At 44.4% G+C, this 14,699-nt stretch overlaps 1 protein-coding gene across 2 annotated transcripts in view; it reads left to right on the top strand.

The window, feature by feature from the left end:
* The window catches only part of NPHP1 (nephrocystin 1), a 523,503-nt gene that overhangs the window by 253,956 nt on the left and 254,848 nt on the right, over positions 1 to 14,699 (top strand). For both annotated transcript variants that reach the window (XM_069234711.1, XM_069234712.1), the window contains exon 11: positions 8,970 to 9,098. In XM_069234711.1, the coding sequence (XP_069090812.1) occupies positions 8,970 to 9,098 (129 nt within the window). The remainder of the gene's footprint in view (positions 1 to 8,969; positions 9,099 to 14,699) is intronic.

Raw genomic sequence — 14,699 nt, forward strand, 5'->3', positions numbered from 1 at the left:
TTTCAGTCAGGACCGCTCTGCCAATTCAAGAGCTCTGTTTATTTAGCATCATTTGATAGCAATACCCACATATACTGTGAACTAAGTATATGTCCACGTCTACCACATGATTGGACTTTTCATAAGAGTTTTCAAGCCAAAAATATCTTTAACAATTTACCTGGCCTTAGGGTAACTATTAGCTGTCACAATCATCTTAAGCTTGGATGAAATTACAGTCTGTAATTAATACAAACAAGACCTTAAGGTGCATTCATGAAAATGGTTCAGTATAGAATCATAACCGGGATTTACATAGAGGGTTATGTTCTGTCACTACATAATTTTAGTTTTGCCTCCACTGTCTTTTTGGCCCAATTAATAGAATTTGTATTTTTTTTTTCGTAGACTAGCAAAAGAATAGCCATTATAACACTAGACTTTCCTTACTTAATAGAGGAATAATCTATTTGTTGGCCACTAGATGGCAGCAGAGGCTATCCTCGTGCACAGCCAAGTAAGTAGATCGAATCAACAGGATTGCCGCAATTTTTAGCTGGCAGAGACTTATTTATCTGAATTCATTATATTTTGTCTACTTTCTTCCCAGAACTAGAGCATTTAACCTGATTAAATCAGGGCTGCAGATCCTTAACTTTAACATAGGACCACACCAACAAGTTTTAACAAGCAGTTGCAAGGCAACGGGTCTCTCATTTGCTCAAGTTAGAGCTATTAGCGTTGGAAACTCCTATTCGGACTTTTCTTGCCACATAAATTGAAAGAACAAAAAAAAAAGTGCAATCACGTGGTGTAAAACCCAGCGGGATTTCGCTGAAACTGAAAACCAAAAAAACGAGCGCGATTGTACTATGTAAAACCCAGCACAATGGCACTGTGTGGAAAATAAAAAGATAAAGTAGTGCAGAAACTGGGCTGAAAACATGGAGCCTCGTATGTTTTCAGTATATGGCCAGTGCGCTCGAGGAGCGTTAAACACCGGAAAAGGTATGACGTATGCATGCCTTTCACTAATGAAATCATGTGGATTTTATAGGGCAAGCCCACGAACCAATGAAAATAACAGGCATGGCATGGGCATGGTTAAAAGCCCAAAGAGAGATTATAACAGGAACGGAGTGCTTGTGCGCTTGACCATAAAAAGGATAGAGTAGAATATTGAAGCTACCACCTGACCATTTCTGGTCGTTAGTTCAAGTTACAGTATATATTTAATGAAGAGTGCTGCCCACCACCAACGGATTAGCTTTTATGACTCATTCTTAATGAAGAGGCTGGGTACCCAACACCTGCCCTTTGTAGGAGAAGGGGGTGTCACAAGAGTTCTCCCTATTGCTCTCCACAGCTACATCCGGACTAAGACCTGCAGAAAGCTGGGGTTATTTTTGGTGGTTTACCCTCTAAGGTACTGGAAATGTAGCTAAGGAAATCATACTTCTGTTCAGTGCAAGAAGTCGATCTTCCTTTGCATAGGGGACATACCAATGTAAATGAAGTCACTATATATGAAGTACGCTTTGACTGATGAAAACAAGTCTAATTTCTCCAGCAATTGAGTCCACCCAGAAATGCACTGTACTGAGTACTGCGAATTTATCAATAATGAGTGTTAGCATTTTCCGGTGTAGCAACTTGATTTACCATCTGCTGGTATGCTACCACCCTATGTTCTGGGGGCCTTGGTCCTGAGGCTCATTCTTTTTCAATTGATGAGGAGTAAAAAATTGAAAATATTTCACAAGTTATTGTTTACACGAGGATGCACAGCATCTCCAAAGAAACTCAAACGGATTCAAATGACTGCAAAATCAGCAGCTAGAGTGGGCCTGAACCCTACAATCATGACTGCATTAAATCAGCAATGGACGTTTTATGTAGTAGCAAATACGTTTCTCTTACCCTCACCATCTGCTTCCCCTGCAGCTCACTTTTTGTGGTAGTGTCTCATGCACCACTTGGCGGTGTTTCCTTGTGCCCTGTGTCCTCTAGGGCCTCATGCCATTCTACATCTTTTTGTGACATGGCTGTCTCAAGATGGGTTTAGGGATGGATTACGACTGAAAGAATGACTCCACTTGGGCGTGTGCTGCTATTTTGCCACAGGCATTGTATTAATTGACCAACACTGGAAAAAGACGGTGGACCTCCTACCCACACCGCTGCTGTGAACCATGAGCAGGACTGCTCAAGCTGCTGTTCTCTAGGGGCCTATCACAAAAGAATCCAGAGCGTCTGATACTTCAGGTAAACCAACAAAGTTAACTCGAACATTGCTTGTGCCTCTACTGTTAAACTGAATGGGATTTTTCTACTACACACATTGAACCTCTGATAAAATGTTTTACTAGTAGGACACGATTGAAATGCCCTACATTAGCATGAAAGCTGCTTGCCTATGCCATATTGATCTCGCACCTTTGCCATATTCTTGACTAGCTGTATTCAGCGTGATTATAATCTCGTAGCAGCCCTATTAGAAATCTGTGCCTGACTGCCCTTACTTTTTGTGGTATTATGTTTTGTTTAGTGAAAAAAGTAATTCTATTTTTCTCGAACGAATGTCACCGGGCTCCTCAGCTTTTATTTTGTTGCATACATTTTGTAAGTTCTGAGATGCTCCGTACTCGATCCCTGAGAAGCCTTAGACTGCTTGCCCTGCGAGTCAAATGCTAAAAGAGTTTACATGGCACATTGTGTTCAGTTATATATACCCTCAACTGCGCATTCCAATGTCTTACAATTTCAATGGATTATTGCCCTGTTCAATTAAGTGCTACTAAGGAGCATGTTCCACCCGTTTACACACAAATCATGACATTTATAGCTTCTCCTGATGGTAGAAGCAGTTCCACGGTGCACATTTTCCCTCCCAAAGCCTGATGCCCACAGGCTACATTAAATTTAGAAAAATCACGTGTTCTCAGTTTATAAATGTATTATAACATTGTTAGTGTTTCAATTCATCAATCTGATTTGAATAGTAAACACGACTTAATTTACAACTTTTCTGGCGCAGAACTGCAAGATTCGCACCAAACAATCACTATGTAAAAATGCTCATCATTGAACAGAGGTTTCTCTCCAAATTATAAGGTAAGCACCATTTTTTGCCTCGATGCATTTTGGACCGAATGCGCCTTCTTCAGTGGGGACTCCCGAAAAACATGAACGCCTATGTTACACAGGATTTTAGGAATGCTCAACAACAGTGGGACAAAATGGAACTACTCCTAACATCAGGAGCAGTTATCATTGACATTGTTTTCAGAGTCATGAATTGATCAGGGCCTGGGACATTAGTGGTGAAAAAACCCTCTTCCCTTATGGTTGAGGCTCAGTAAACCATTCTTGCTCCCTGGCGACTAAACGGGTTATGACACACATTGACATTGCCTCTTTCCTTATTACATCACTGCTGCTAACCAAACACACACACTACAACTTGTAAGTTATAGTATCCCTTCTTTTTAGTCCCGATACGAAAAAGCGTAAAAAATATTTTATTCATATTTGAGGAAAACTTTTAGTCAGGCGTGGTCATGTTATTGTACAACAACAACAAAAACAAGCAAGATCGCGCTACAAACAAAAGATAAAAAGTAGTCCACAAACCTGACAGGAAACAGCGAGCCTCGCATGTTTGTAGTACTTGGTCGCTGCGCTTGAGGAGGGCTAACCACCGGAAAAGGCATGACGTATGCGTGCCTTCCACTAATGAAAGAGAGCAAGCCCACAAACCAATGAAAGACAACTGACGTGACGTCAACGGGATTCAGAGCCCTTTTCTAATTCCTGAAGCGTTGCGCATGCGACGCAGGCTCGACCCTAAAAAGGACTTTAAACACTTGGCTCATTTTCATGGAACGATCTAAGACCTTCCTGAAGCCATTAGGTAACTATAAAGCAATCTTCCGGTTTATTTTCAAACCCTATACAGAAGCCTCGACCTTGGAAACAACAATAAGACAATTAATTTTATATATATATATATATATATATATATATATATATATAAAAATTTTCTCTAGATGGCAAAGTAAAAAAGTAGTATTATTAACAAAACACCAGGGTTACATGAGATGGAAGGCAAATTGGTATAGTTTAATTGTTAACACGACTAGGATGTGTCTTGTATTCCCGGTGCTTCCTATTTCAATATTCTGTCCTGATGATGACGCACCTGAATTAATTTCTTTGATTGGGGTCGAAACGTCGACATTGTATTACAAATTGTGGATTGACTTTGAAAAATTCAGCAGGCTCACAGTACCTATGGTTATAGGTGCTTATTTGAGACCTGATACTTTTAACCACAGTTTAGTTTTAGTGACAGGTGGAATGGAACTCCCTTTTTTTTTTTTAACCAAGATCATAACCCCATGTGAATACGTTGAGTATGATGAGGCCACCTGGAGACCAGCCCATGTAGTGGCGATCGTGTACTCTGTGTGTATAGTGAGATGAGTCTCCTGTAGGAGTGCCACCTGCACCGCTTGTAATGTGTGTTGTGGATTCATTGTTTGTGTTTCAGCCCATTAGACAATCCAGTATTTGCAAGCTGATCAAATTTAGCTATATTACTGTGGCTATGTAGATATCCTGTCTGGGCAGTTGTATGATGGCACAACAGGAGAACAACAAACATCCCCCCCACCCACTTTAGCATCCTAAATATGCTGAGACGATCCCTTAACCCATACAAAAAACAGGTAATGACTAACAACATACAATAGGCCATAGTGACAGAACCACTGAAGGGTCAGGTCAGGTCCAATTTGGTAACTCCCTCTGAGGGCCTTTAGAGGCCACATCCCTCCCTAACTGAAGATGGTGGCGAGGGCAGTAGATGAGGACCAACTGGTTATAGGGGTCTTTCCTCTTTCCAGGTGCAGTCCCAAATAACTTTTACTACTTAATCCCAATCCCAGTACTCTGCAATGACTTCAGGTGTTTTTCTGCCTCTCACCACCAGCCAATCAAGATGTGTAGGTTCCCCAGGCTCAGACATGCAATGCAGTCAAAGCGTATCAGTCTTCTTATGGGTCACAAAGCCGGCTACATCCTCAGTGTCCGCTCAGGCCGCACACTAGGCCCTGCCAGCACTAGAGGTGCAGCAGGGGATCAGGCCTGGCACTCCGAAACAGTACGGCGGTGGCGGATTGATAGCCCTGGCTGGCAGAGCCTCACTAAAGTGCAGCCTCCTTGATGTGGACTCTCTGGTGCTCCTGGCAATCAAATTGCACAGCCTCTCAAAAGTGTTTACCTTGCTGCTCTTTACCCAACCATCCAGTGCCTTGGAAAAATAGTCCACAAAATCCCCTCAGGACTGGTGAGACATTTCTGACTTCCCATGAACCTCAACTTGTACTCTTCTTGGTTGAATCCATATTTCTTGATAAGGGTCTCTTTCATGGTGGAATACCTCAGCCTGTTCCCCTTCTTTGGGGCAAGTAGGGCATTGTGCCATCACCAGGAATATGCCTCCACAGGTTAGCTCCTCAGTGCTCCTCTAGGATTCTTTGTACCTCTAGAGCTACCTCATATGCCTCAAACCACCTGCCTATGTCACCCGCCACCTCGAAGTCAAACACCACGTCCTTGGAAATGTAGTCTCTCACCTCTCCATTGGACACTGCTTATTCGCTGACACCATTTCTACAGGACTCCACTTACTTGGCTTTAATGTCCATCTCCTTGAGACTCAGTTCATGAGCCAGCAATATCCATTTTTCTTCCAAGGCTCGCTCGACCTCAGCTTTTCTCTCCTCTGCAGCCAGCTGGGCCAGATGCAGCATCAAGTCCCTCTAAGCCGGTCTGTCATTTAACTCTTCAGGAAATTGGGCTTGGGGGGAGGCACTGCTTCCTGCATAAGATCCAGCAGGGGTCTCCCTCTCTGTGGGCTCCATCCTCTTCTCTGGAGCCTTTGCCAAGCCATTTTGTATCCTCCTTTTTTAGGGCCATTGCCCTCTTGCTGCTCTGATTCTACAGTCAGATGTTACCAGGGCTCTGTGTTCTCCAGGGTGGCAAAGTAGTCCCCCTCAACTCTTCCTGTGATGCAGCTTGCATTCTGCCAACCTCCTCCCAGGCTCTAAGGGCTATCTGATACTCCAACTCTAGATAACCCTTAGGGATTTTCAGTCATCTCTCCCTGCACAACTTCTTCAACTTAGCTATGCTGTAGCTTTCAATGGCGTTGATAGCCAACTCTATCTGCAACATGCCCTTGGTAGAAACACTACTCCCTGCCCCCATCCTGGGCATCCTACAGCTCAAGGTTCTCACAAGTCCTCATCCACACCAATGAACACCAATGTGAGAAATTGGGTTGTTTGTTGAGTGGGGTATGAGCCCTGGTCAAGCAACAGCTACAGTCGCTTGCAGGGTGAACCACAGAAAGTCAATAATTTAACCAGTGCTTAACCCGGGGAGGTGGGCACAAAAAGCAGTTGGCCTAAACTTAGAGGCAATGTATTACATATTTATGCAGTACAGGAAGAGCAATACAATAAAAATCTCAAACCAATTTAGACAAATAGAGTACATTGTAATAATATATATGACACCAAAACCATCAACGTCCAATTAGTAGAACCATTTTTTAAAGTTTAAGATTCAAAATAGCAGGTCCTTAATTTTGGAAAAAAGGCCTCCTGGGCACATTTAGCACCACAACTGAGGTTCTAGGAGTGGATAGAGATCTCCTGGGGGTTCAAGACTCACTCAAGCTGGTTCCAGGTACAGGTTTTAAGATGGTGGGAACCTGTTATGTCCCTATGGCTCAGAATAGGAGAGCAGCTAAACTAGCCCTTGGAGTCACTTCTGAAGTCCTGCATGCAGGGCTGTACGGCAGGACTGGCCTCTGAAAGTTTCAGGCAGTCCAACCAGATACAGCAGCAGTCTGGCAGAGTGCACAGCAGGTCACAGTAGCAGGCATCCCTCTGAGAGTCCTCCCACAGGTCCAGTAGTGAACTGAAGAGTGGGTCTGTGAGCCTTATTTTTATACCCTGGTGCCCTGTTCCTAAAACTTGGGAGACATTTTCAGAAGGGTTCTCTGAAGTTACAGGAGTTTCTTGCCCTGATTCCTATCTGGCTGCACTGACAATACAGGGTTGTAAAGCCTATTGTGTGGTGGCAGAGCTCAACCTACTCAGTTGCAAGTAGGGCTGTGCTTAGCTCTGCCCCCTTATCAAGTCAGTTAATGGTCCATTCAGGCCCTGCTTAGCCCCCTTTTGTGTGACTGTCTGGGATGAATTCACAAATTCTCAACTGTCAGTTACACCGAGTTATGTGACTTAAGACAGGCTGCAGGCAAAGAGGGCTAGGGGGAGGAAAATGCCAAGTTTCTAAAAGTGGCATTTTCAAACTTGTAATGATAATTCCAACTCTGCCATTAAATAGGGTTTACCATTACATGTTCATAGATACCAAAAATGATGTATCTACCACCTCTGCTTTAGGAATTACAACTTATTAATTTCAATAAGAAATCCCCAATGTTACCCCATGGGAGGGGTAGGCTTCTCAGTTTTGAGAAACAGTACATGTCCTGCCTTTTAATTACACAGCATCCAGCCCTTTGGGCTACATAGGGGCCTACCTTAGGGGTGACATATGTAATATATTGGAAGTCTAAGGCTCGGCAAGGGATTTCAAATGCCAAGTTGATATGGCAGTGGAACACTGCCTTCAAGCCAAAATGGCAGGCTTGGGACATGTTTTAAAGTGCTACTTAAGTGGGTGGCACAGTAAGTGCTACAGGTCCACTGGTAACATTTAATTGACTGGCTCTGAATATATGGTATACCACTTTACAAGGGACTTACATGTAAATTAAATATGCCAATCAAATCATGTTTTAGGGAGAGAGCACAAGTACTTTATCACTGGTTAACAGATGTTTATCACAGAGTCCTAAGGCCAACAAGCAAAATATTCAGCAAATGTGGGAGGAGAAGGAGGAAGGCAAACGTTTTTGGGGTGACCCTTTAGAGAGAGAGACATTTCCAACAAGTATCATTTGTGTTGTACGGATCACACACTTGGATGATTATGTGACATTTATAGTTCAAAACAATTATGTATCTTTTAAAACATATTTTATTAAAATATTTTATATATTAAAGCATACCAATTAAAATGTATTGGTTTAAACGTGTTTAATAATAAATTAAAAACATTTTAAGTGAAATGTAATTTTAAATGTTATTTAATTTATTTTGTTTGATATATTTCCCTATGTTTTATTGTTTCCTGCCTCCACTGATTTCCGTGTGAGTGTTGTTGCAGTATCAGTGGCTGGTCATGTTTGGTGCTTGTAGTACTCGAAGGTTGGACTGGGGGGACACTTGTCCCTGTTTATTTCAGTAGTACTACTGTAGCTGATTTCAGTGTATAAGTTGTGAATTGCATTTGTCCTACTGTTATGAAAGTGGATGTTGTTTTATCAGGATGTCCCTCCCTAAACCCCTCCTCCAATTTCCCTTACCACTACACATTTTTGTAGTAATTATCCTCAATTGTCAACCATTCCTCCTTGTTCCTCCCACATTTCCAATTAAATCCTATACCTGTGTGTGCATAGATGGTCACGGATGAGAAAATCTAGGTACAGAAAAGATAGAAGAGGTGAAGGAGATCTCCAGCTAGATGTCTGTGAACTGCATTTTGGATTACAAAAAGTAGCATTACTATACCTCCTCTAAAACAACTTCTGTGACGAGGCCCCACTAGCCTTTAAGATAAAATACATTCTGCTTTGGTTATATATAATGGCATTCTGTGAAAAGTGGTATTTTATGGCATCTCAAGCTTTAGCTTGATGTGGGAAGTTCAAATACACCTCATGGACTGGATTATCAATGGTTTTTATTCTCTCTGATATCAATGCCTTAACCATATCCCTTTTCAAAGAAATTTTAATTTTGGAAACAATACGAAGATTCAACCTATTTTTAAACGTTTTATTTCAGATTCAATCCAGACAGAGTCGTGTGTCTCTTGTTTTAACGTTATGGAGTTGCAAAATGATTCCGTTACCAGGAACGAGCATACAAGTGCTCAGCAGACATGTTCGCCTTTGTCTGTTTGATGGGAGCAGGGTGAGTACCTTTTTAAATACTTTCTTCATTCAGTTTTGGGTTTGATTTTCATGGTGCTCTCATACCATTTATTCTAAGGAACATTTGAAAAGGGAAGTCTGCTAATGAACTTACGGGTTTTGTAAATGGCAATAGCTGCGAAGATACATCACGTGCAGTCTAGTAATTGCACCAATAGCAAATGGCTTATACTTTTCTTTATGTTGCATTATGTTAAAGGAATTGGTGCCTTTGAAGTGTTAGGGTGCTGTGTCTACAAAACAAATGTATTATTTGCATGGATAAGCTGAATTGGTGCCTTTGAAGTGTTAGGGTGCCGTGTCTACAAAACAAATGTATTATTTGCATGGATAAGCTTGTTTTTCTGTTTATCAGCTACGGCTACAGAAGTTATCAAAAGTTTCCCTCTTAATAGCAATAGGTGAAGACACAAATGAGAATTCAATGAAAACAAGCATTTGCAACGCCAATACTGGGTTGAATGTGCTATTAATTCATGCACACATAGGCATACACAAGTGTACATTTGTGCATCCCTATGCCTGTATGTGATACCATAATAAAGCCAGACCTTTTGGCTATACAAACTGTTGCTTCGTATAGCACAAGACAAAATGGCAGCCACGCTGATTTTAAACTACCATCTTGGAATGGTAAAAAAAAAATGTTGCATCTACCTTCCTTAGAATGGCGGCCGTTCTAATTCTAAACCTGGTGGTGTTCATCGAAGGGCATCATTCTTCTTAGTGCACCATTGTATTACTTGTCTGAAGTGACCACCATAGTGATTTTAATTGTTGCAGCCATGTTGGTAAAACATTGAAAGAGTAGGTGCAGTTTTATTTTAGGTTAGCCACCACATTCATTTTAAGCATGGTGCCCATCTTGGAATTCCATTGTACATATTGCTTGATTGTTTTACCATCCAAACATGGCTGCTGTGATGCTTCTAAACTTGACAGCAATAAAGGGATGATAAAACAATAGAAAGAGGTGAATAATGCCGCTGTAAGATGGCTCTCACATTTAGAATCAGTTTGCACTCACTCTGGGAAGCTGCACTTTGAAGCGCTCATAAAAGCATCTGAAAAATAGATGCTGCAGTCTTTCATGCATCCCAGTGGGGTGGAATTAAAACACAAACCACCAGTATAATAACAGTCCAGGTCTGCTCCAAGATATGAATGACAATGCCTCAGGCCAGTGTCTGACGGTTCGTGAGCCACAAAAGCCAATGGCTGAAGGAGGCTGACCCAGAGCACAAGACATATACATGGCGGGAAAGACGTTCCTCTATGTACTGTCTTATGCTGACTATTTAGTGTACTAAACAAAACTGGAATTGGGTTACAGTGCCAGCTTGATTTATGATTTCAGTATTGTCTAAAGAATAAGCTAGCAATTTATGTCCAAAACACACTCTCACATTTGGAGGAACAAAGAAACCTTTTAATTGTTTTTTGAATGGGGTAAAGTTACATTTAGTCCAAATACCGCAGTGTTTGGAAGCTAGGTCTACATCTGCTTTTTTGTGGAAACTGCAAAGTTGATTTGATTCTGAGTAATGCCCCAATGTATATTAGAGCTCTCATAATAATTCAACATGAAGTATGGAGTGGTCTTAGTGATGCATTTATTGAGGGACTTTAAAGCAAAAAAAAAATACCAACAGTATTGTATACCCATCAAAATACTATACTCAGATCCTTGTTTAATTATGATAACATTAAATTATTGAAGAAAGCATTTGGTCTCCAATTGTGTGCAGTGATCCAGGCGCTTTATAGAAAAATAGGCCTCCAATCAATCAATCAACTCAACAACCAAAGGACTTTCTATAGCCTTCTTTCAGACCTTTCTAATGAGCTCTATAAGGACAGTTGGCGGGGTATGTGTTTTAAAACTTTCCAGGGAAATTTTGTGTCATTCTTGAATTTCAAATAATAATTTCTGGATTTAGCAAATAAATGTCAGATACGCTAAACTTTGCAACCTGCTCCAGCTTCATTTGATACTGATATATGTCAGATGAGAGAATATATATAGTGGAAGTCAAACATACACGTTTTGAAATATGCTGTAACAAAAACAAATAAGATCATGGCTTGATGTCTTTGTGTCTTCATTTGACACTTTATGCAGTTAGAGATGATTAATTATTAAAATGACACTGACCTGTTAACATTGCAGCGTAAAAGGGATGACAATAATGGTAGTAGTTTTCACTGTGGTTCCCTGTTAATTTTTCTCACCATATGTCCACAGACTTGTATTGTCAGTGAGTCTCAATCTGGTATGGTATTTTGAACAGCTTCTAACTTGGAAGAAAGACTTAAGCAACAGACGTAGGCCTTCATTATGAGTTTGACGGTTTTCGGGAAAGACCGCTGTGCAAAATGACACCACCATACCGGCAGTGGTGACGGTATAGCGACTTCCAGATTACGAGTCACAAAGCCCAAACTGCTCAAATACAGACACAAAACCAACACCACCAGGCCAACCCATGGCGAAAGAGTGACTGACCAACTGCTGGCCCCGCCAAGCCAACACCATTCCGACCGTCAAATTATGAGGCAACCTCCAGCACAGTGGGCAATGCACGGCGGACACCGTTGGCTGTTCGCACCGCGGCGCAACAAAAAGACACTGTGGAAAGTAACCAAATTGGCTAGTTCAAATATCCCACACCTGATAACCATACACAGGCCACGCACACGTGACCACGCCTTCATATAACATCCCCGCCAACAATCCCTAGTGACAAATACGAGCAGCCACAGCCACACTTGAGACGAAGCACACCCCAAACACAGCAAACAAATATCACACAGCACACATTGTACAAATCAACACCACAGCTCACCAGCACACACAGCTAAACACTCCCACATCACCACCCACCCCGCACTGCACCCAACACGCACCCCACATATCCACCCCACAACATGTCACGCCAGAAGCACCCACGGTTCACCAACAATAAGTTGCATGTCATGGTGGACGAGATCATCAGAGTAAAGCCACGGCTCATGGTAGTCCAGGTACAGCAAACATTCATAGCCAAAAAGACGGAGTTATGGCAGAGGATCGTCGACATGGTCAACGCAGTCGGCACACACCCGTGCACAAGGGAGGACATCAGGAAGAGGTGGAACGACCTCAGGGGGAAGATCCGTTCCATGGCACCCAGGTAGAGGATAGCCAATAACAAGACCGGCGGTGGACCCCCACCTCCTCCCCTACAGTTGACATTCTAAGAGGAGAGGGTCCTGGACAACATGTACCCCGAGGGCCTGACTGGCATCAGTAGACGGCTCGACCCTGGCAAGTCCACAATACCCCCCAAGCACCAACCACCCATGCCCAGCATGCCTCCCCACCACTCTCCAACCCACTGCAACCCACCCCACTGACCCCGTCCCAAACACCCCACATCCCTCCTCTGCATGCCACACCACGCCACTCCAACCATCCCTACTCACACATCCCTAATGCACGGATGTCAACCACAGTGTGAAGAGCCACAGCTCTTACAATCCAATCCAAATCAATGTCTGCAGTGCAGCAGCTGTCATTGCTATCACTGGGAAGCAAGGACACTGCATGCATCACAACAGGAACACAACAACTACAGTCACACAACTGAGATCTACGGTATCCATCCACAGGTACCCCTGCCACTGACACCCTGTAGAGGATGCCAGGCTCGGACAGCCCTCCCCAGGATGCAGGCCCCACTGGGTGTCTGGATGAGGACGACTTGGTAGAGCCATCTGGGGCCACTGGACAGTCCACCAACGGCACACCCACCCTGGACACACCGGATGCTCCTACCCATGTGAAACAACACCACAGCCAGACCCTGAACTCCAAACCTGTGCCCCAGACACCCTTCAATGAGAGGTGTGCCCCATAGTACACGGGTCAGAGTCAAGGGCACCCACCCCAGACAATGAAGGCCCTGCTGCTACTGGGAGTGGGCACACTGTGCCAGGGGCACAGGGGGCCAGGGCAGTGGGAGGGGAACCATAGCCCATGGGTCGGGACAACCACACCAACTGACTGCCCAGGAGAGCCTCAACCAAGTCCTGGGTGTATACCAGCACACCCAGGACACAGTGGCCCAGATCCTCACTACTGTGCAGGAGACCCAGCGGCTGCAGGGGGCAATACAACCATGGCCTTCATAGTAGGGGTGCTCAAGGACCTGACCACTGTCCTGCGTGAGTCCACCACCCACCAGCAGGCCCCTACCACTGGCCACATCCCATCATAACTCACCACGTCAGTGGCAGCCAGTGGCATGTAAGCCCGCCACAGGACTCGCAGGACACCAGCACCCTGACCCCTGTAGCTGAGGAACCCCCACACAAGCAAGGACGTCCAAGTAAACATGCAGCCCGACATGATGGCCAGACACTGCTACTGCCAGGAAGTGACCCTCTCTTGAACATTCTCCCGTGTGTGTGACTGTGACACCCTGTCGACTGTCCACTCCTATATCTCTGTTTACCCATGGCCAGCAGACTGGAACGTGGACTACCTACAGCTGGCCTTAACACTCTAATGACCGCCACCTCCATGACACCACTCATCACCTCTTACACTTGTACACCCCAAATAAAGGACAATTGAGCACAGTCCATGTCTGTGTATTTATTTGCCATGAGTACGCATGAAACTGCCAATATGTGGCCTACAGAGATCGTTTCAGGCTCTGGCCTCCTCCTTGACGGCAGGCAGTGTCCCTTCTGCTTCCATTCCCCTCTCCAGCTACCTGTTCCCATGCCCACATCCCACTTCCCTTACCCAACCAAGGCGCACCTACTGACACATATGCATCCACATAAACAGACACGGTACACAAGGACAGGCATAAGGACCACCGACGCCACCACCACCATGCTCACACTCAACAGACACATGCAGACATGACAACAGCCACACCCTGCACCGACTCCCTCACCACCTTCCCCTTCAGTCGACACACCACTCACACCTGCAGTCAGCACCACATCAGTCACTGATCCTGCCACATGTGCCCTCACTGCCACCGTCACCACATCCTCTGACCCACATTCATGCACCCAATACACCACTGGCACAGACACCACAACTGTCAACACCCCCACATGCAGTACATCCACCCTACTTGCAGGCACCACCCCAACATACACTCAAACGCCCCCCCCTGCCATCTCCCTGCATCTTCTCCCCACTTCCTCCCAGTACATCTAAACGCCCGGACTCATCCACCCAACAGTCCCCCAGCAAACACATATCCACCCACGCACCTGCATCCAAGGCAGCTACATGTACACAGCTTACAACCATACCCACTCCCTCCACTCCCAAACGTCCTTTCCGTGACCTCCCATCTGTCCCCAAAAACATTTCCTTTGTGATTTTTCCCTGTTCCCCACCACTGACCCAGGCTGTGTTCCCCCCAAGCACCCTCCTACTCTTCCAATGCCCCTGCCTTCCGCCTTCCAGTCTACCACTGTCCCTGCCTATGTGCCACCTGCCACTTCCGCCCGATCGCGTCCACTGCTCCTGCTGCCAAATCCAAGGCCAAGCCCACTCTCTCGCTTCCCAGGC

This window comes from Pleurodeles waltl, chromosome 5 (genome assembly GCF_031143425.1).
Source record: "Pleurodeles waltl isolate 20211129_DDA chromosome 5, aPleWal1.hap1.20221129, whole genome shotgun sequence".
Taxonomy (NCBI): Eukaryota; Metazoa; Chordata; class Amphibia; order Caudata; family Salamandridae; genus Pleurodeles; species Pleurodeles waltl.